The sequence below is a fragment of the Hyperolius riggenbachi genome, chromosome 9 (assembly GCF_040937935.1).
Source record: "Hyperolius riggenbachi isolate aHypRig1 chromosome 9, aHypRig1.pri, whole genome shotgun sequence".
Taxonomy (NCBI): domain Eukaryota; kingdom Metazoa; phylum Chordata; class Amphibia; order Anura; family Hyperoliidae; genus Hyperolius; species Hyperolius riggenbachi.
The window spans coordinates 191,245,057-191,269,007 of record NC_090654.1 but is presented as its reverse complement, the minus strand read 5'-3'; the positions used below and the strand labels follow the sequence as shown (position 1 = coordinate 191,269,007).

At 43.8% G+C, this 23,951-nt stretch overlaps 1 protein-coding gene across 2 annotated transcripts in view; it reads left to right on the top strand.

The window, feature by feature from the left end:
- LRIG1 (leucine rich repeats and immunoglobulin like domains 1) overlaps positions 1-23,951 on the top strand; it is a 151,691-nt gene that overhangs the window by 46,142 nt on the left and 81,598 nt on the right. Inside the window, exon 2 of one of the 2 annotated variants that reach the window (XM_068253823.1) lies at positions 6,136-6,207. In XM_068253823.1, coding sequence (XP_068109924.1) covers positions 6,136-6,207 — 72 coding nt within the window. Of the gene's footprint in view, positions 1-6,135; positions 6,208-21,828; positions 21,950-23,951 lie in introns of those variants that run through there. The other variant, XM_068253824.1, reaches the window with a different exon arrangement.

Here is a 23,951-nt window from a genome sequence, read left to right as displayed (position 1 = left end):
ACACATGCTGGATTCTCGGCAGATGCAGTTGTTATTGGCCGCTTAGCTGAGTTTCATCTTTTGTGTGTCCGGAGCTTTATACTAACCAGCCCTAACCTTTTATACTCTCTCGCTCAGTACCGTATATTCCGGCGTAAAGGACGAATGGGTGTATAAGACGACCCCCCCCCAACTTTTTCAGTTAAAATATAGAGTTTGTGATATACTCACCGTATAAGACTACCCCTCTTCCAACGTACACCAAATAAAAAAAATAATAATCGTATACTGGTGCTGTACTGTATGTGGTACCCAGTATATAACAGTATATTGTCAATTGACTGGTTGGATTGGTCAGCTCTCCCTCTCCCTAAGTGGATTGGTCAGCTCTCCTTGCCTACCTGTTTATCAGAGCGGTATGGAAGAATAGATTGCGCTGTGCCCATAAAACAGGCCTCTTTCACCCCTCTGGCCCACCATTGTATCCTATATACCTCCCTCTCTGCCTCTCAGATCTCAAACATATGCGCCTGCGCCGCTTCACTACAGTCCTCAGCAGCAAGATCTGAGAGATGGTAACCGGATAGGGGGTATCACCCGGCATCAATGATACCCAGCGTATAAGACGACCCCCAACTTTTCAGAAGATTTTCAAGGGTTAAAAAGTAGTCTTATACGCAGGAATATACAGTAGATAGCCTGTGCTGAATCTAGCTTGCTTTGGTCTCAAGCCCTTATGTGCAGGAGACTGCAATACTGAATACCGGTTGGTGAAGAAAATTCAACTTAATGGAACAAAATGTGTATTTGGTTAGATTTTTAAAAGTGTTGATTTTTTTTATTTTAACTATCTCCATTCCTCACATACTGTATGCCTTGTCAAATAAGCTCTTATTAATGAATCTGCACACTGAAATCATTATTGAGCTATTTTTGTTCATTTCAGAATGATGCCTTTTATGGATGTATGGTGTATGGAAAATACAACTCTTCTTTTTTTATTCTTTATATGAATTCAAATGTATTTAAAAATGGAGGAAATTGAACCCCATTGCCAATCATACAGTCAGTTAATTTTACAGTTTAACAAAAGATAAAGCAAGGCTGTTTTTTGCCTTAGGCAATTTTTTCACTGTGTCCGTGGGTTATCTCTTAGCAAGCTATCAAGACTACCTTCCTCTAAATGTTGTTGTGTTTTCACACTCTGTATTGCGCTCTGACGCCTGTGATGTTTTGTTGGGTCACCATAGTATCTCTTCTAGTTTCATTGTGAAAGCTGTCTTGTATGGCTGCCTCAGCTGGTAGTGAGATGGGAGTGATTGCTTACAGTAAAGGACAACTGAAGCGAGAGGGATATGGAGGCTGCTATATGTACCAGTATTTCCTTTTAAACAATACACATTCCCTGGCTATTCTGCTGATTCTCTGCGTCTAATACTTTTAGCCACAGACCTTGAACAAGTATGCAGCAGACCAGGTGTTTCTGACATTATTGTTTTAGCTGCATGCTTGTTTCTGGTGTGTGATTCAGACAATACTGCAGCCAAATACATCAGCACGGCTGCCAGGCAACTGGTATTGTTTAAAAGGAAATAAATATGGCAGCCTCTTTATCACTCTTGATACAGTTGTCCTTTCAGAGTACACGCACCCAGCATCCCTTCGGGTGTGTAGGTACCCTCTACTCTGTGGAATGAATCTGTGATTGCAGTAAACCCAGCAAAGCAGGTGGTGTGCAAAGAGATGCAGAAAGTTTTCATTTACAGATTTGTCCACAACCAATGAGACAAACCAGGATTATATACTGTTACCATAGTTCCCAGTATGATTCCTGTGGACAAATGCCTATTATAATAATATAGGTAATGGCTTTCAGTTACAGAAATTGCTGTTTGTAGTGATGACATGGTATATAGATTTTTGTATCAGAGTGGAATAACCCTTTAAATGTGTGCCTTGAGATTTCTCTTTTAAATAGCTGGCTGTTTCTGATTAGGCTAGATTTGTTTAATTTTCTGTGAAGGCGAGACCCCCTCAAGTTTACGCAGGCTTTTTAAACGCTTCATTTCCCTCGTAGCGGTCAGCAGAGTTTAGTGTGGCGCCATTGTTCGCATGCACCAGCATTTGTCAGGCTGCACCTACGTGATCTAATATGTCACATGGACATTTTATTTATCCATTAAGACTTCCTCGCTACGATTCAAATCAGGAGTGACACTCTTCAACCTAAACCTCCATTATGTGGTTAACCAGTAATGCAATCTCCACAGAGCAAATTACATTTTTGCCCTACATGTTATCAAATGAGGCTCTGGAGTTGAATGCACTGTCAGTGCCAGTTTCATCTACCTCTCTATTGGAAGGCTGTGTAACGATTGATGCTGAAAGATTTTTCTTTCCCTTATGGAAGGATTCGCGGTACAAAGGGAAAGTTATACTGGGCTTATTGTTTGCTCTGTTTGTGTTATGAAAAGCGTGACTCTACACAGATCGTTACAAACCAGGTTTCAGGATCTGGGATTATAGTAGAATAGTGCATCAGATATTCAAGGCAGTCATTTGAAAGAGCACCTATTGTGAGGACAATCTGATTAGATTGTGTAATGCTAGCAGTGTAGGTAATTTGGAGGTCAGCCGCTCTGGAGAAGCAATGCCCGCTATCAAAAATGTCAGACTTTTTTATGGTGCCTACTTGTCTCATCTGTCAGGATTCAGCTTAAACCTGCAGGTAACACTGAGGGAACACACAAGGGACTAGTGCATACAGATGCATTGCTCGAGTACACCAGAGCAATGTATACTGTTGCTATAGAGAGTGGAGGAGGGATTACAGTGCAGTGCATGGTGGAGTGACTTTTATATGGCGGGATGAGCAGGGGAAAAATGCACTTGGCTTGCTGGGTCTTTTAAGCGACCTCAGAGGACACCTATACATACTCTGGGTTCTCGTCCTTGACCACCTCGAATGATTGCCTCAGCTGAGTTCCCTCTAGCACAGAGGTGGGCAAAGTTTTTTGCAATCAGGCTGCCTTCCTTTTGAAAGTGGCCCGCTCCCTCCCTCCCTCCCTCCCTCCAGACTTGTGTGTCCAAGTATGATTGGGTGTAACTCACCCAATCACTCGTTCCAGCTGCGATCTCCATGGTGACTGTGGCATCATATGATGCATGGGTACGTAATGATGGCAGGAGACGCCGCCACTGTTGCCATGGAGATCACTGCTGGAACAAGCGATTGGATAACGTTACATCTTGTATGTGCTCTGCACATATATTTTAAAGAATGGTGGGAGGGAGAAGGGGAGAGGAAGGGGAATGTGCCTCCCTATCGGCGGGCCGCCCTCACAGCGCCCGTGGGCCGTAGTTTGCGCAGACCTGCTCTAGCATAGCTATAGACTGGTCTGTGCTTGTGAAGAAATACAGGGGGCATCCAAAAAGTAACAGCCAATTTAATTCATGCACCTTATTTTAGATTATTTTGAGATTATTTCTACACATAATCCCCTCCTTGATTTAAGCATTTGTCATATTTGTATTACAAGGTTTGTAATCTCTTTTGTTGTAGTAGCATCACACTGCTCACCTGTGGGTTGGAGGAATTTAAGGGGGAGGGCTTCATGTTAATGCTGCTGGACAAACAGTTACTGGCACTCTGCAGTCATGTGACAAGCAGTGCAGGGAGAAAAGAGGTTAACCTGACAGATGCAAGTTAAAGGAACCCTGAGCAGAGATGTAAAAATGAAAATCTGCACCTACCTGGGGATTCCTCCATCCCCTTGTAGCCTGCAAGGTCCCACGGTGTCTTTTGTGGTCGCTTCTGGTCCCGCTGGCGGCCCCGTTAGGCTGACAACTTTGGCCAAAGTCATGTGCAACTTTACATGTGCGGCCCGTCTGCACCCCGTCACATGCATGACACCGTAAGCCTACTACACATGCACAGTTCTCAAGACTAAACTGTGCATGTGCACAAGGCTTATGGCGATGTGCTTGTGGTCAAGCCGGGTGCATGAACTGGCAGTGCATGTGTAGATGAGCACGACTTCGGCTGAAGTCGCCTAGTGGGGCCGCTAGTGGGACCTCGCAGGCTACGGGGAGGCTGGAGGAAGCCCCAGGTAGGTGCCGATTTTCATTTTACAGCTCTGCTCAGGGTCCCTTAAAATTACACAAATAGAATACCTTGAGTGGCAGATAATGCAAATGGCTGGATGACACTCATACTTGGCACAGAAGAAAGGGCAAATATACCATTTGGAATTTTGTCTAAATTTGCTCCATGATGCACAGTGTTTACAGGATCAGAAAATGCCCAGCTAAATCCAGAAACTGAGCGAGGCAACCTCTAAGAGCAATCTGGATGATAAGTGAATATAAGCTGTGTACAGAAGCATAATGATGGGCTTGGGACAAAAATGCTCATCGCTACAGCTTACTTCCTTTTCTTCAGTTGGTGATTGGGTCAATCAAACGTGATCATGCGACACCCAAAGTGAGAAGAATAGATACTAGGCTACATTTCTCAGCATCTCTACATTTCATTGGTAACAATGGGCATGATTTACAAAGGTTTTTTTTCACCTATTTTCCTCTGTTTTTCCCTTATCTACTTTTTTAAAGGACAACTGTAACAAGAATGATATGGAGGCTGCCATATTTATTTCCTTTTAAACAATACAAGCTGCCCGGCAGCCCTGCTGGTCTAGTTGGCTGCAGCAGTATCTGAATCGCACCAGAAACAAGCATGCAGCTTATCTTGTCCGATCTGACCATAATTTTAGAAACGCCTGATCTGCTGCATGCTTGTTCCGGGGCTATGGCTAAATGTATTAGAGGCAGAGGATTTGCAAGACAGCCAGGCAACAGGTATTGTTTAAAAGGACATAAATATGGCAGCCTCCATATCCCTCTTGTTGCAGTTGTCCATTAAGCTCCCAAAGAGCAAACATATAATATAATTAAGGTCTCAACTTACATTGAGTAATTAATTTGCTTGTAAATGTGCTGAAAGGTTATTTTTATCAAATAGGTGATAAGTCATTTATGAGAAGTTTTGTGAATATAGCCCATTGTGTCTACTTGAGGAAAAAGTTGTAGGCAGCAAGCAGTTGTTAGACCTCAGATTGCTGAGTGGAAGCTAAGAGGGAAGAATAGGTCTTACCCCAGCATGGATAGGTAATAACTGTATTAACAATGTTCCACCTTGCTACAATCCTTGCTTCACATTTTGCCACTTAGCAGAAAAATTCAAACTGGGTTTCCTGGATCTCTGTCCTCCCCAGGTGCTCTGGTTTTCTTCAGCCTTTGAAAAGCTCTGTTTGCATCCATATTAGCCAATACTTAAAGTGAACCCGAATTGAGTGACATGGAGGCTGCCATATTTATTTCCTTTTAAACAATACCAGTTGCCTGGCTGTCCTCCTGATCCTACTGTGTCTCCAATACTTTTAGCCATGGACCCTGAACAAGCATGCAGCAAATCAGGTACCCTGACTCAGCTGGCTCAGGTTTTACTGGGTTAGCCATATGCTTGTTCCAGGGTTTTGACTCTACATTACACTAGACGCTACCTATGCTAGATGTTTAACAAGGCTGCCAGGCAACTGGCATTGTTTACAAGGAAATAAATATGTCCACCTCCCTATCCCTCTCACCTCAGGTTCCCGTTAACCTCAGCTATGAAAGTAACTTTGGAATACAGGCGGTCTAGCCTATGGGTATCTTGTATTTTCTTCCTCCTAGTGTCTACTGACTCTGTTGTAGGACACATTGCTCATTAATGGCTATAATAGTCCCAGTGTCTTGGAAATGAGACAAATGAGTCTGTCGCAGTCTAAATCGCTGCAAGATTGATTTGTTTGGCCGTTCAAATCAAAGAAAATAAATGAAAACAAAACACTGGCTAATGCAGTTTAATTTGCTGATTTAATTACCTGGGCCCGTAACGTCTAGAGCCATTTGGTTTATCCTCATAGTGCCTTTTGTGAATTGGCTTGTTTTGCCCAGCTCGAGAAAGCTTTGCTGTTTCCTAAAGTGCTCTTGTATAACAGTAGATCGTTTTCTCCCGGCGATCCAGAATTATTGTCGCGCTGCTTTCTGCTGACTCCACCACGACCATGTGCTGATTCCATTGCCTTCTCTCTCCCTCTTTTGTCATTTTAACAGAAACCTGAGCCGCAACAAGCTGAAGGAGATCGATCCGGCCGCCTTTGTGGAGCTGCTGCTGCTACGGGAAGTGTGAGTATTTTTCTGAAGCCTTTTGCTGTGCTTTCTAAAGGTGATTTCTGGGACTTCAGCTGGAAATGTGTAACACAACACTGAGTCCCTGGACGCTGCTGGCTCCGCTTGCTTCAGTTACACCAGCATATTGCTCTTTTTTCTATTATTCTGCAAGTGTGTCCATATTATATTGAGTTCTTTATGGCTACTACTGTTTCTATAAAGGCAGTTAAGTCATCTTAAAGTGAAACATGAAATAGAAGTCAGGGTAAAATGAAAAAAAATATTTAGCCTAGACCTATAATAATAATCCGAACATTTGCGCTTTTCTCCTGTTGAACTCAAAGCGCTCAAGCTGCAGCCATGAAAGGCTCAAGAGGCCACCCTGCAGTGTTAGGGAGTCTTGCCTTACTGAATAGGTACTGACCCTAGCCAGGATTAAAACATTGGTCGCCCATGTCAAAGGCAGAGCCCAGTACACTATCCAGCCGCTTATACCTTTGCATGCATTATTAGCAGGCAGCTGCGCTATTTGTTACAAAGCTGTTATGCTTTTATTTTGCCAACCTTTTATGTTCTGATCATGTGATTATGCCTATAAAATAGCATGTACCAGATGCAGGCTGGGAGAATGAATTAGCAGAGGTTGCAGGCATCCCCATACACACTCCGGTAAATTGAAAAAAGGGAATGTTTACAATGAATGTATTTATCCTTGTGTGTGCTTGAAATGTCTTAAAAGGGACCTTGTTCATAATACAGTATAGCCTCCTTTTAAGATACTGATCTGTTACTTGCAGTATCTAGCATAAAAGCTGTGCATTGACATCTGTGTAAAAATGTGTGCTTCTAAAATGTTTTCACTGGTTCTAAAGAGTCCCTTTTATCCTTATATAATGGTTCAGGTTTGCAAATAAAACCAGAAATATTAGTGTCCATACTGGTGTACTGCAGTGTGCTCAATAGACACGTTACAGCAGGAAGTACAGAGTGCCTCTATGGGATCCTGGATGCTCCATAAGCTGCACAAGTTACTTTGACTAGCATGGGGCGGAGAATGCGAGAGTGAAGGGAAGGAGGGTACATTGCAGCAAGCCTGCCTCTTCCTGTCTGAAAATTTGACTTAAAGAGAACCCAAGGTGGATGTTTGGGGTGCAGATGGGACACAGGTATGTTCTCTACCTGATGACATGCCTCTGTGTCCCCACACCGCCGCTCTCTGCTCCCCCCCCACCACCACCACCACCGCCAAATAGCCCCCCGAGATTAGCAACATTATTTGTCGCCATCTTGGAGGTAAACATTCAGGAAAGGAATTCCCTGTTTAAAACTCCCCCCAGAGACGGTCCTTCAGGGTTTCCAGAGATGCCATTGGGCAGCTCTCTCTCCCTGGCCGTGCCTCCTGCCGTTCCCCCTGCCTCCCTGCACGCTGTCTCTCATTGCAGCATCGTGACTTATATTGCCTCCCATAGGAGAGGCGGGGAGCGGTGGTTTTTGCGGCTACTTGATCCGCTTAGCCCCCCCGAATCATGTAGCCTTTTTTTTTTTCTTCTTCCAAGCCTATCTCTTTAAGCTAAAAGTCACATTTTTCAAGAAGTGTTTATGGGGACCGGGGGAACATGAACATTAACGGACAGAGGTTTGTGGATCCAGCATGAACATACTTCTGTTCTTGTCTTGGGTATGAATGTTTTAAGATAACCCTGTCCTGTAGTGAGTTGTGCTCACTACATGATGGCTGCTTTAGATGAGGTGGTCTGCACGAAAAAGCAGCATCACCTAGCGGTTTGCAATCAAGATGGCGCCGGACTCGGACGCCTCGGCCACAGGGCTCCGGCCTTTTTCTCCCTTTTGAGGAGGTCTCTCCCTCCACTCACCTCTTGCTGCTTCTTGTGCTGGGGTAAGAGGCGGAGGGCATCGGTGGAACCAGTCTGGCCCCGCAAACAGCCACGGACCACGGGTGGGAAGGCAAGGAAGCGGTGAGCTGCTCGGAGAGGAACAGCTGTTCGGGAGCCCACGTGCAGCATGGAACTTAGCTGTACGGAGCTCCGCTGATCTGCCGCTGCTGCCCCCGGACCATCAGGACACCATCCGCGCCGCAGAGGATCAGCTGTTCAGGAGCCCACGTGCAGCATGGAACTTAGCTGCACGGAGCTCCGCTGATCTGCCGCCGCACACGGCGGGGCGTCTGGAGCTGCTGCGGAGCTGAGCGAGCGCCACCGGCAGATGGCCACCGGCTGCTCCCCTCACACAGCTCTCCAGACTTCCCCACGCGTCCGTCAGTATAGCTAGTGTGCTGTATATATAAGTGCTGTGTATATAAGTATATGCTACTTGTACTACTGTACCTGACTGTATATGTTGGACTGCATGCACGTGTTTGTACCATCTCCGACCCTGTCTGTGCCAAAAATAATTCCGGGTACAACCCCCGTTGTACTTGGCAAAATAAACGTGATTCTGATTCTGATTCTGGTTATGTGACACTAAACTTCTGCGCTTGCTAATATGTGCTTCAGCACTGGTTTGCCTTTCATAATTTTAAACTTTTTTTGGGATCATTGCCAAAACCAGGAAGTTACAAATGGAGGAGCTAATAAGATGGTAGAAAAAATTCAGGTAATTGGCTTTTAAATCTCAACCTGCCCTATTTCTGTAACTTGTTAGGCTTGGCTCACACATAAAAAGGTGTCCAGCCCTGTCCTGTCAGTTTTTGACAGTTGATGTCAGTTTTGTATGTGTTTTTATGGCTGTGGTCACACATAAATCTGTACATTTCTGGTCTGATCAATTTTGTAACAGTTTTGTATGTGTTTCTGTGGGTGTGTTTGAATATGAAAGGTGTATATTTCCGTACCAGTTAGGTACAACTGATAAAACTGATGCAAAACTGACAACAGTACAGTACTGTACCAGACCGGAAATGTACAGATTTATGCGTGAACCAGGCCTTACACTTTAACCAGTATAAATGAAAGGCTAATAGGGCACCAAGTCTGTGTAGGAGATGCCTGGAATATTCTCCCCCTCAGTGGCTTTAGAGAATAATAGTTAACTAGTTACATGAGCAGGGACATGGGGATTCTGGGAAATCACAAATAGTACTGTAGTTGTGGTATTTTGGTAATTTCCTGCTGACTACTGATTGAAATTGTACAGTTTAATCTTAAAACCTAAGTACAAAGAGGATAAGGGGCACCTAGATGATAAAAGCAAATAAAATGTAAAATGATAAAAGCAAACACTGGTATGCATTTTGTGGGCTGTAGCGACTTCCTCAGGCCAATAGATGTTCTACAGGAGTAGCAAAGCAGAGCTCTGAGCCCCTCAGGGTCAAATTCTCTGCCTGCTCATTTGGTAGATTGCCCTTGATGCAACCTGCTCGTGAGTACCATTGCTTTTTCACTATGCTCCTTGCAGTGCCGTATTGCACCATTTAAGCTCCTGGGCCCATATGCAATACATTTTTTCACCTGAGTTATCGCCTAGGAGATAATTTTCATCTTCTCTGAAAACTAAATTTCAGCATTTTACAATTGAAAAAGTACCCCAAAATTGGTGAAAAAGTACTATCAAATTTTGAGTGTTTTATTGCTTGCTGGTGCCTTGAAGAGACACTGAAGCGAAAAAAAAATGATGATATTATGATTTATATGTGTAGTACAGCTAAGAAAAAAAACATTAAGGGCCCTTTTCCACCAGCGCGTTTGCGCTGGCTGAATCGCAAAAACGCAAACCGCTAGCGATTTTACAATCGCTACGGTTTGTTTTTTAACATAGGAATCGCGGTAGGTCATTTCCACTACCGCGATTCGCTTTTGACGGGAACGCGAACGCGCGGCGGAGCGATATTTGCCGCGATTTTGCTATGCAGTGCATAGCATAGCAAAATCGCGTCCGCGAACGTCGGGGAATCGCCGGTTTTGCGATTCAGCAATCGCTAGCGTTCAGCGTGAACGCTAGCGACTGCAGGTGGAACAGGGCCCTTAGATCAGATACATCAGTCTAATTGTTTCCAGTACAGGAAGAGTTGAGAAACTCCAGTTGTTATCTCTATGCAAAAAAGCTATTAAGCTCTCTGACTAACTAATGCTGGGAATACACGTTTCGTTTTTGCCTTCGTTTTAGCCTTCGTTTCGTTCGGTAAACGAATCGAGTGTTGAAAACGTATGTGAAAATAGTCATAATCTCATTATAGTTTCGATTAATAGACCCCAAAAACGAACGACTAGTGATCGAACATGTTTGATATTATCTCTCTTTATCCATCTAATCGAGCCATTGGTAGGCTTGATGGCTGTTCAGATCGATTATATATTCGTTTATGTTAGTCCGTCCCTGTAAAAAGGGATTTTCGTTTCGTTTCTTTGCAGCCTTCGATCATTGGAAAAACGAAACCATCAGAATCGGAAAAAAAACGAAACCGTGGGTGGTGATATTAACCGTATGTTCGATTATTTCGGGATCGAGAAGGACAAAAGGCACAATCGAAACGAAGGTTTAAACGAAGGCAAAAACGAATCGTGTATTCCCAGCATTAGTCGTGGAGAGGGCTGTTATCTGACTTTTATTATCTCAACTGTAATTGAACTGTTTACTTTTCCTCTGCTAGAGGAGAGTTCATTACTTCACAGACTGCTCTGAAAGACTCATTTTGAATGCTGAGTGTTGTGTAATCTGCACATATTATAGAGTGATGCAATGTTAGAAAAAACACTATATACCTGAAAATAAAAATGAGAATATTTTCTTTGCTGCTAATCTTCTAGTAATTATTCATAGTACACAACCAATTCACTATATCATATATTTTTTTTCGCTTCAGTGTCTCTTTAAAAGGCGTTTTATGACAAGGTGTAAAAATTTCACCTAGGAGAAAACATGAATTGCATATGGGCCCTACTGTCCCCCCCTCTTCTGCAGATTGGGAACCACGACCGGCCTATTGGAATGGACGTGGTATTTTCTGTAAATGCGTTTTCATTACTTTACAAGGCTTGTTTAGAGATCCCGCTGTGGCCGACTGTTCTCACAGTAGAGCAGTAAAAGTAAGAAAACAGAGTTTGATGTTGAGTTCCAAATGGCTTAAACAATCTTTGTCACTGTATAGCCATACACTATAGGTGATACTGGAGACTTCTCTCCTAAATCAGATTGGCATTTAATCCCCAGAATGAAGTGTATCTGGCTTGTTAATGGAAGAAACTGCAAGGCCTCAGCCTTGCTGCCGCGTAGCTCCGTGTTCCTGTTTGTCACTTTCTCCAGTGGCAGCCATATATCACCCAGACGTCCCCCATGGCTGCTGAATATTTCTGCCTTCTAATATGTAAATCTCCAGAATATTAAATTTCCGCATACTGTGCAGTTTTACAGCATTGGCCTTTTTTTTTTTTTTTTTTTAGGAGAATCCTAAAGTGGAATAGAGGAGAGTGGAAACATTTTTTTTCAACCTGTACAACACATAAAACATTCTCACCACAGCAAGCAAGAGTAGCTGTCTCTCAATATAATCGTAGATAGATATCGGCTACAATATTAAAACCACAAAACCATTGATAGATGAACTGAATAATATTGATTATCCCGGTGAAAATTTCGCTATATCTTATAAAGTAAACCTCAGCCAAGAGTGCAGGTTACTTACCTTACTCTTGACCAAAGCTCTTCACCCAAATAGATACATTTTTTTTTTTATCCCGGAAGTATCGTTCATTGGTTTATGCGGTGAACTTTCTTGTGGTAAATAGTTGGCCAAAGCAATAGATACTGGATATTTAGGCTGAATGAAGTAACATGCTTATGCAATCCCTTACCTGGAGAATGTCCAGTGTCTGCCTTTGATGCTGCTTGCAAATGGGCACCAGTCATTTTAATACCACTATAGAGCCCACAAGTCAAGACAGCCTATTTAGCAAGCAAAAAGAGAATGGCCAACCACTCGCACAAGGCGGAAGTAATGTACTAAAGCTTTCCACAGACTTGTCATCAGGGAACCCGAGGTGAGAGACCTATGGAGGCTGCCATATTTGTTTCCTTTTAAACAATACACATTGCCTGGGTGTCCTGCTGATCCTGTGCCTCTAATTCTTTTAGCCATAGACCCTGAAGAAACATACAGATCAGATGTCTCTGACAAAAAATGGTCAGGATTTGCTGCGTGCTTGTTTCAGGTGTGTGATTCAGACACTACTGACCAGAGATAGCACACTGGTATTATTTAAAAGTAAATAAACATGGCAGCCTCCATATGTCTTTCAACCTGGGTTCCTTATAAAGTATTAGAGGCACAGATTTACTTTAAAGAGACTCTGTAACAAAATTTCTCTAATTATCATCCGGGACAACCTGAGATCCGGTCCCGCCCCGGATCTGTGGAAACACAATCAACCAAGAAGATTAAAAGCCCCCGCCCTCCCATACTCCTCAGTTCATCTGTGTTTCCGCGCGGAAACACGCTAAGAAGCAAAGCTCCTGATTTTTTTGTTTTTTGGTACTCACCAAAGGGTGAGTCAGGCGATTGGAGGTTCAGTGGCAAAGTGTTACAGGAGGTGACACAGGCCGCGGCCTCCGAAACAGGCAGTGTGCGTCCTCTGATGTGGTTTTGGTCGCCACACTGCTCCTCTTCCATCCGGACGCCGGCTCTGCAAGGCGCATCCGCGTCTGGAGGCGGCACCCTGTGTGGTCAGACGCGGAGGGCGTAAGCGTACTGACGTCACGAGGCCGCGGAAGGGGCGGAACGGAGAGTCAGGAAGTGAAACAGGCGTGCTCCTGGCGTTCTCCGTCTCAAAGGCCTGCAGGCAGCAGTGGCACTGGCGGTGAGGCAGCGATCAGCAACATGTCTCAACCGCAGAAGGGGGAACAGCCTCAGCAGCAGCGTGACACGGAGGTTCCAAGCCCCGCTTCTAAAGCCACTTCGCATGGGCAACCATCAGGTTCTACAGTGGTGAGTCCTCCAGTTGGAGGGAGTTGTTTCTGCCATGTTTTCCTTCTGATGGTGTCTCAGTATTTTGTCATCTCTTGTGTTTTTCAGGCAAAAACTGAGTCAAAAAATGCTCCACCTAAATATAAGAGATGTGGCCTATGTAATACTAAGATATCTTTAGAGGCCCCTAGGAATATATGTCAAAATTGTACAGAGTCCATTGTAGCTTCCCAGACTTCCAATATTTTAAAGGAGGTTATGGAATCTGTTAATAAAAACATGCAGGAGACTCTGGATAAATTTAAAGAATCTTTTGTACAACCTCCTCCTGCTGAATCCCTTCCGGGACCTTCTAACAGAGGGTTTTCGCATTTCTCCATTCCTGCGGATACACTTGCAGCCGAGGAAGAGGGAGATCAGGGAGAGGAGGAGGAGGAGGAAGAGGGGGCACTTTCTGAGACTAGGTCTCAGGAGGAGGATCAACCCCTATCTGAGAACTCAGATAGTGAAGTGATTGTTAAGACCCCTAGATTTTTATTTTCTCCGGAGGAATCTTCTGAGTTATTAAAAGCGGTCTATACTACAGAACAGATTAATGAACCTATCCCAGATGTTACCCCTCAGGACCAGGTTTATTCAGGATTGGGGCAATCAATGGGTAGAGTTTTTCCCATCCACAAAACCTTGAAATTATTTCTTCCCAGTGGCAAAATCCTGAGAGGCCCCTTTTTATTCCCAAATCGGCCAAGAGAAAGTATCCCTTTGCTCAGGCGGAAATTGAAAAATTAACTAAATGCCCAAAGCTTGATGCTTCCCTGTCAAAGTATTCGAAAGATTCCGACCTATCTTTTGAGGACACTGGTGTCCTCAAAGATGTGATGGATAGGAAAGTAGATTCACTGCTAAAGAAAGCCTGGGAGTCAGCAGCCTTTGGGTTCATTCCAGGTATTTCGGCAACATGTATCTCTAGGAATCTGAGAATCTGGATGGATAATTTGATTGATCAGATTTCTAAGGGCGCTCCTTTAAAGGATTATGCGTCATCCCTTCCTGTGGTCCTTAGGGCAGTGGCTTTTTTAGCGGACGCAGTCACGGAACTTATCAGAGTGTCGGCCCGTACTACCGCTCTGGTGAATTCGGCGAGACGGGCCGTGTGGCTAAAGACCTGGGAGGGAGATCAAACTTCAAAAAATAGACTTTGTTCTATCCCCTTTGAAGGTAATTTACTCTTTGGGCCGGGCTTGGATGATGTTTTATCCCGCTCGGCGGAAAAAGGGAAACAATTTCCAAGTAAAAAGAAGGTGGTTAAAGGTAAGAAACCGTTTCTGTCTCTAAAGCAAGTCTCCTCTCAGGGAGGGAATCGGAATGTGCAGAGGAAGTGGTCCTTTCCGAGAGGAAGGGGGAGAGGGGGTTTCGCTCTTGGTAAGACCGAACCCTCCAAATCTAAGAAATGACAGTCTGCCCGTGGGGGGAAGATTGATTTATTTTCGATCGGAATGGGAGAGATTGAATCCCGATCCGTTTGTATTGCAGATTATAAGACAGGGTTACCGACTTCAATTTGCCAGTTCCCCCCCTCAAAGGAAGTTTGTAAACCCGACTCCAAGAGATCCGGAAAAAGCCCGGGGTCTCGAATTGGAGATTCAGAAATTATTGGAAAATTGTAAAGATCCAGTCGGAAGTAGAAAGTATGATGGGTCAGGAGATGTCTTCTCTCCGATTGATCATGCGAATTCTAGGCCTATTCTCAGCAGCCATCCCAGCAGTCACTTGGGCCCAGTCACACAGCAGGGTGCTGCAAGCATTACTGTTGACAAATTGGGACAAATCCAGGGAATCCCTGGACCTACTAATCCCTATTCCAGACACAGTAAAGGACAGTCTAGGCTGGTGGATGGAGGCGCAGAACCTGGACAAGGGGAGATTCTGGAGGCATAGCAACCCAATAAAGATCTTTACAGACGCGAGTTCCTGGGGTTGGGGGGCGACAGCGCTGGGCAATCTGGCCCAGGGGAATTGGTCATCCTCAATAAGAAAGAAATCGTCCAACTTCAGGGAACTGATGGCAGTTCAGGAGGCTCTTCTATCCTTTCAATCTCTGATAGAAGGCAATCATGTCTTAATATTTTCCGACAACATCACGACGGTGGCATATCTGTCAAAACAGGGGGGCACGAGATCAAGAGATCTGATGTCCCTTTGTGCAGAAATCTTAAACTGGATAGAACCTCGAGTTCTATCTTTATCCGCGGTTCACATAAAAGGCGCCCTCAACATAGAGGCGGATTTTTTTGAGCCGACAGGAGATAAACCATTCGGAGTGGGAGCTTCATTCGGAGGTCTTCCGAATGGTAACGCAAAGGTTTGGAGTGCCAGAGGTAGATCTGTTTGCATCCCCACGGAATGCAAAAGTGAAGCCTTTTTACTCTCTCCACAAAAGCCAGGAGTCGTTGGGGTTGGACGCGCTAAGTCTTGCCTGGGAATTCAACCTATGCTACGCATTCCCTCCGATAGTACTTCTTCCGCAAGTGTTGGTAAAACTTCAAAGAGAAAAAGTCAGGTTAATTTTGATAGCGCCTCAATGGCCAAAGAGGCCTTGGTACGCGACTCTACTAAGATTGTCAATAGAGCCACCTTTTCCTCTACCGGTTCGCCCGGACCTTCTAATTCAAGGCCCACTGATTCACCCCAGTCCACAATTATTCAAACTGGCAGCCTGGATCCTGAGAGGGTGATAATGAGAAACAAGGGACTTTCGGAAAAAGTTATTGAGACTATTATGAAATGTAGAAAGCCGGTAACTCAGAAGATATACCGTAAGGTTTGGAAGGTATATACAGCTTGGTGTGAATCGCGTTCAAGAAGTCAGACTTTGACTAGTTCTGTCCTGGAGTTCCTCCAGGATGGATTCGATATGAAACTAGCACCTAGTACCCTTAAGGTTCAGTGTTCAGCCTTATCCATTCTTCTAGATAGACACCTTGCACAGGAAGAATTAGTAAAGAATTTCTTTAAAGCCCTACAGAGATCTTCTCCACTTCCACATAAGATTTTTCCCCAATGGGACTTATCTTTAGTTCTCAACGGCCTAATCAAAGCTCCTTTCGAACCAATTCAGGAAATCGATATAAAGTTTTTAACGTACAAATTAGCATTTCTGATCGCCATAACGTCGGCTAGACGTTTAAGCGATCTACAAGCCTTATCTATCAAGGACCCGTTTTTGGTAATTTGTCCGGATAGCGTAAGGCTTAGATTAGATCCTGCTTATCTGCCGAAGGTAGCTTCTACCTTTCACAGATCGCAGGAAATTGTCCTTCCTTCCTTCTGTTCCAAACCTTTGGGACCAAAGGAAGAAAGTAAGTTATCACTGTCTAGATGTCAGAAGAATTATATTAGTCTATCTCTCTAGAACTAGGGAATTCAGGAAATCAAATAATCTGTTAGTATTATTTGCAGGAAAGAATAGGGGGCAGCAAGCTTCCAGACATACTATTGCTAGATGGATCAGATTAACCATAGGGACAGCTTATGAGGGGAGTAACTGTACGGTACCATCTAACATCACGGCTCATTCTACCCGTTCCTTATCGACTTCTTGGGCAGAGAGAGCGGGAGCCACCATTCAGCAAATTTGTCAAGCGGCAACTTGGTCCAGCGCATCTACCTTTATCAAACACTACAGAGTGGATGTATTATCACAGCAGGATCAGTCGTTTGGCAGAAAGGTGCTTCAGGCAGTGGTCCCTCCCTAGGTGAGTCTTTTTTGGTTCAAAAAGACTTCTTGACTATCTCTCAGGTTGTCCCGGATGATAATTAGAGAAAGACTCCTATTAGACCTACCGGTAATGGAGTTTCTGATTGTCATCCGGGACAACGCCTATAACCCTTTCCCTTCGCCTGTTGCGCACCTATCTTGTAATATACAGGTCACTGGGGGTTTTTTTATTAGTCACAAGGACGTTCCTCTCTACATCTTGGTGTTTCTGGGCTTGTTTACTTTCAGACGCACTGAGGAGTATGGGAGGGCGGGGGCTTTTAATCTTCTTGGTTGATTGTGTTTCCACAGATCCGGGGCGGGACCGGATCTCAGGTTGTCCCGGATGACAATCAGAAACTCCATTACCGGTAGGTCTAATAGGAGTCTTTTCATCCTTATTTCTTCTATCCTATAAGTTCCTATAGCTGTTCTAATGTTATCTGTCTAACTGCAGCCTTTCCTATTTGCACAGTGGCTGTATTATCTCTGTTATATGATCTAATCTTCTCTCCTCTGTCGGGCTGAGACAGTCAGACTGGAATGTGCTGTGCTGCTTGTGATTGGCTAGAAGCTATACACACCCTCTCCAGGCCCCCTGCACAATCTGTATGACTCACACTTGTAAGAACTCTCCGCTTATCACTTGCTATGTCTTTTGTTTGTAAACACTGGATAAAAATGTCAATTACAAGCCAGGAATGCAGCAGGGAGAAGCAGAAACAGCACAGAGGGGCCCAGGAGAACATAATGAATACAATGGTATGGTTTTTATTGTAAGAATTTTAGAGTACAGATTCTCTTTAAAGCCTAACTGTGTAAAATATTATATTTTCATTGTGGATAGAATGAACAAGGTTCAAAGCATCTTTTGGACTTTTATAGCTGTCTCAGCCCCCTTTGCGTTTTTTTAGGCTCTGACAGGGAAAAACATTTTTTTTTTTCAGCTTGGGAAGGAGTTAGATTCCCTGTCAAGGTTTTATTGCCATCCATTTCTTGTTCAAGGGACCAGTGGAGATCATATTAAAGATATAGAGGTTTCAGAGAGGAAACGTGAGGAAAAATCTTTCCAATGGGTACACAGACAGTGTAATAACCTAAAATAAAGTCCATCCCCTTCCTCACTGTTCAATATCAAAGTATTTTTATATTCCCTAGCAATGTGGCCTAAACTATTTTTTCTTTACGCGGAGTTCCAAAATCAGCCCATTACCCAGAGATTAAGCTTTGCTTAATGCAAGACTGTAAAGGCCTAGTATATGTTTTAAAAGTCTCCGTTTTCACTTGACATCAAATTGGCAGCTGGTCCATAAATATTTTATGCGGAGTATCCCTGTGTTCCCATCTGCGGCCAGCGAGCCTGTTTATGCGAGCCAGAAACGACCGGGCAGCCAAAAGCCATTATGACAGGCCCAATAAAAAGCTGTGTGTATGTGCATTGCAAGATCCATAAAGTGCTCGCGGCTTACACTGCTCCGTCAGAGCTGAGTACCATAGCGGGACAATTTAATGACAAAATTACTGACGGATCTGTCATAACACCCTGCTCTGTATTGCTTACAGAAAAGTCTCTACTTGCTGCACTCCTTGCCAGACAGAAGCCAACCCACCACTCTTACGCCTGACAAATCCGTTAAACATGACATGATGGACTGTGTTTTGTGTGCAATTTTGATCCCTTATTGTTAGACTATCCTGTTATTGGTTTGAAGAGACATCTCATTGCAAAAACATCAGACTTTGACTGTTGATCCTTGCCTATAGAATCCATATAGATATTTCACTGTTCTCACAGTTGTGCTACTTACAACTCTAGTCAGAAATGTACTCACATGCTTATGTAGACACTCTAAAGGTGGCCACACACAATACAATAATATGATCCGATTTTACTTCAGTTTGAAAACGATGGGATTTTCCAGAGAATTAATTTGAGCAAGAAATATGATCAGATTTCCCATTTTTATTTGATAAGTATCTGGAGCGCTGAATTTTTCTGATCAATTTTTATGAAAATTGAATGGTGTGTGTGGTAGATTGTCAATTTCCTTATATATACTTCCAAGCAATTTTCTCAGTTTTCAATAATTTTTTTCATAATTGGATAAAAATTGACCACACGTGTGTGGTACATTGGTCAGATTTTTGAAAAAATATTGATTGCAATTCTTAAATTGTCTTTTAAAAATTGTATGGTGTATGGCCACCTTAAGGCAGAGCTTGATTATATCTCTGTCACGCACACAAATTCGGGACCAGAATTTTAGCTTATTGAAATCAATAGGCTGCTTCCAAATTCGTGTGCGTGAAAGAATTCTGGACAACACATCCGTATGGATTTGGATGCGTAATCGGCATGCGCAAATGCTGGTGTCCATTTCAGAGACATACTGGTAGGTGATCAGAGGCGCCAGCAGAATAAAATTGATATAAAATTGTTAAAAATTGCCTAGAGGGAAAGTGGTGGACTTCCCCTCAATAATTAGACACCAAGGTCTGTCATCAAATCAAACGAATACATTTATTCAATAGTACCCCAAAATCTGCAACGCGTTTCGTGGGAACAGACCTACTTCTTCAGGCAATAAAACGGGGACAACAAACACAGCAATCAATGTGCATTGAATTTAGCACCTCTCAGAGACAGACATCTGGCACTAGTGGAAACCTGCCCTCACCCAAGAACTGATCTAATTGGGCAAAAATTGTTGAGGATTTTTGTGTTTGAGATCGGCATCATGATCATAATACAGAACTCCATTGTTGGTCCCTGGTTGGTGTCAATTGTCTTCAGTTTCAACATCGCAATCTGATCAAGCTGCAGTAAAACTGATGTTGAACTGAACCCAAAGATTGTGTACACTACCAGCACTGACGGTGTACACAATCACAACAGCCATCATACAAAACTACAAACAATTGTAGCAATGCAATGAAAAGAGTTTGATGAAATTACTGTAAGTTTGGTCTGTTTGTGTTTCGTTTGAGACCTGATTGAAATAAACATTGAATGAAATAGAAAATGTATGGTATTTATCAAGGCATCCCATTTTGATCAAATTATTGAATCAACCAGAAAATTGAATGTTTGGATTTCCACATGCTTCGGTTCCTTGAAAGGAGGGTCTCTTATGCTCCTCGGACTGCCGTCTTCTCTATGCGCCCTTCCCCCACCTGCAGTCTGAATAGAAAATATTCAGGTGTAGTCCTTCATTTTTACCTTTAAAATAATGTTGAAAAAAAGAAACACTTTGGCACTGAATTGAAACCATAAGGCTGCATTTCCACTTGTGCGTTGCGAATCGCCGCGGTAAAAATTCGCATGCGGATGCGAAATTCGCATGCGGGTCCATGCGAATTTTCATGCGTATTCGCACGCGAATTCGCATGGATGACCATGTATGCGAATTTAACCATGGCAGTGCTGGTGTGCTTTTCCATTGTTTCTGTGCGAATTCGCATGAAAATTCGCATGAAAATTCGCATGAAAATTCGCATACCCAAACCTCATGCGAATTTCCTATTAAATGCATTGTATGCGATTCGCATAGCGGTATGCGGTATGCGAATTCTGATGGCTCTGCCATGCGAATTTTTTCTGCACAGAAAAACGCAAAGGAATCCTGACAAGTGGAAACAGTCCCATTCACTTGTATTGCTATGCGAATTTGCATCGAATTCGCGATAGTGGAAATGAGCCCTTAATGTACTTTTTACAACGTGCTTCAATTATTCTTGCCCCCTTTAGCACTTTTCCCACAGGGATGGTGAAGGCATTGTATGTGAATGGAAATCAGAACTGCAGCTGCCATCCTCTGGCTGTCTTCTGTGTGAGAAGCCAGAGGAATCTGCTGTGGAAGTGGTTTATCTTCTCACAGAACCATAGGCTGTCCTGGATTTTTTTTAAGAAAATCTTGCTTTGGAGTCACCATAGAGCTACAATTAGGCCACGTTCACAGTGGTGCGGTGTAACGGGCGCTTTGTAACACGATTTACCACACTGCAGTGTACCACAGACGCGACCTTCACAGGTGTTACAGTATAATAGGTTGCAGCATTCTAGTGCGTGCTGCATGCATGCAGTGCGTTACTGCTAACCACATGCGTTAACAGTAAAGGTGAAGCATACTTTTCATTGGCTGTATGCTTCACAGTACCCGACGCAACGCGAGCATAACGTGCGACACCACTGTTCTGATCCGTTGCATTGCTTTCCTGCTGTCGCAGGGAACACAGCTGCCACTGTGAATGTAGCCTTGCACAAAAACGAATTCATGCATGTCTCAGAAGCACGCACCATAATGGGATATGACCCACATAAGAGTGGCAAATCCATTGTAGTCTGGATCCACACTTGTCTATCCGTTTTCTGCATGAGTTTTCTGACAATGCTGCAATGCTGTCCGTTCTTTTTCTGCAAGTGAAAAACGCATTCAAGTGTGAACTAGCCCATTGATTAACAATGGTTCTCAGTTTTTTCCTATGCAAAAAACGCACAGAACAACACGTCAAGGATTGTTGGATCACGTACAGCCCTACTAGGGATGGTTTACAAGGAATCCTCTCTAAGGCTGGGTTCACACTCGTCAATTTTTCTCTGTTTTCTGCACAGGAAAACTGAGAACAAATGTTGGTCAATGGTCTCGTTCACACTTGAATGCATTTTTTAAATGCAGAAAAACAATTTGACAGCATTGCAGCACTCTCAGATAACTCAAGCAGAAAACTGATCGATAAGTGTGGATCCAGACTAAATGGATTTAAGCCTAAATTGGACCCGAGGTTACAAATCCTGTTAGGCATTATTATTAACGTATATTTGCAAAGTACATATTCATGCAGGCTCGGTTTTATCCCGAAGGAGCCTATAGGCACAGATACTCTGGCACACTAGACTTCACCCTCCATGAACCTACAAACCCCCACCAAACCCCGCGCTGCAAGTGTACTGGCTGTCTCAGCTGGCACTTCTACCTTACTTCCCTTGCCCATCATAGGTAACTACAGGTAGCTAGAGGTACTCTCAGTATTAAGTGCCTCTGACTGAAGGGAGATCTCATCAGTGGAATGCCAAGAAATAGGTGAGTAATAGGCCTGAACAACAATTCGAATTTAAACCGAAATCGCAATCGCCAAGATCACGATTTTGGAATTGTCAAAGCGGCGCTTTCCGAGATGACATTTCCGCATGTGGAAGTTTGAAGAAGCGGCTTCAAACTCCCCCCAAGTCCCGGTGCCTTCGACCCACTGCGTCGGCAGTGTTGGACATCCCTTCCGACATGAGTCCAACTCTTTCCGTCCTCTATTGCCATCTGCCAGCTCTTGTGCCCGGCATCCTTCCTGGTTCCTGTATGTCACATGACATACAGGAAGTATGCTATGTAATAGAGCCTGCAGAAGGCGAAGTGGACAGACTGGCATCGCTGGACTCGTGCTGGAAGGTATGTCCAGCACTGCCGCAGCTTGGGGGACAGAGGGGGCACAGGGAGAGACCTAGAGGTGGCACAGGGAGGGACCCAGTGGGGGCACACAGAGAGACAGCAAATAAAAGAAAGGTTTGAATTTTTTCCCCATTTATTTTGTTCCTGTCTCTGTCCCTGTTGCAGGGATTTTCCCACTTTCTGACAGGACAGAGCACAAGTAAGATGCCGAGATGGAAACAGCCAGAAAACCCCAAAGTGGTTCTTGCAGTTGTTCAAGCTATCAAAAGCTAAAATAAAATTATTGGTTGGATTTAGACTTTAAAGACTGCTGTGGAATCTGCGTTGTCTATTATATGCATTAATATTCCAGGATTATTTGCTGCAGGGTATGCAGCGTCCTCTGATGCTGTAGTGGCATAACTTTTGTTTTTCCCTCGTTAGCGGTAAGACCACCGCAGGATATCTTGTGGGCGTTGGCTATTTTCTTTGGTCCTTTTTGTATTTTCATCCCTGGCTCGTGCCGCAAAATATGCCACTTGGGAAAAATTGCTTTCTTGCAAAGCATAAAATAAAGCTGCAGCTTCAGCAAAATGGTAGCGGTGCCCCCTCTGTCCTTAGAGCAGAGCGAGCAGGTAATTGCTTCAATATGGGACTTGGGGAGAGGCGAGTCAATGAGGGTGGCCAAGGGCTGAACAACCAACACTTAAGGAGCCAGCCAAAAAGAAAAAAAAAATTACCAATTAGCAGAATAGCTCATCGGACAAACACAAGCAGTATTTTCATACATGTTTTTGTGTCAAAGTGAACCTGTCAGCAAGATAAACAGCCTTCTATTAAGGCCTCAAACATGTCTTTTGGTAACAAGAGGCCTAGTCTTCACCAGTTTATTTACTTTGTCCCGTGCCATTCAGATTTGAGGGGATTTGTATGTGGAAAAAATATACAAAAGTAACTCTTGGTGTACACATTACTGAAGTGAATCAGTTTTGGGATAGCTTATGGAAACACCCTTACTCATGGGTTTTTGCCATGACTGGAGCCACCAGAATATCTGTTGATTAGGTCGCCTTGCAGGCACAATTCTCCTCAGTGTTTTTCTGAGTGCTAAATGTACTTTAGGCGTTCTTCACTGATAATGCAAACGTTGCACTCTGGTTAGGCATAATGCTGCATAATGCTGCCTCAGAGTATAGATTTGTTTTAGAGGAGAAATTTAAAGAACTACTATAGTAAGAGGACTATGGAGGCCACCGTATTTATTTTCTTTTAAACAATACCAATTGCCTCGCAGTCCTGCTGGGCTGCTTGGCTGCAGTAGTGTCTGAATCACACCAGAAACAAGCATGCAGCTAATCTTGTCAGATCTGACAATAATGTCAAAAACACCTGATCTGCTGCATGCTTGTTCAGGGTCTATGGCTTAAAGTATTAGAGGCAGGGGATCAGCAAGACAGCCAGACAACTTGCTTTGCTTAGAGAAGTTATCAAGCAAAATGTGCTGCCCCATGATATACTTACCCGGGGTTTTCTCCAGCCCCTTGCAGCCGAACTGTCCCTCACAGCATCTCCGTTAGCAGCAGCCAGCCCGTGGTCCCCACCGGTGCAAAGTCCAACCTCGAGGTCGTCCTTACTGTGCCTGCACAAGCACCCCTGTCAATCA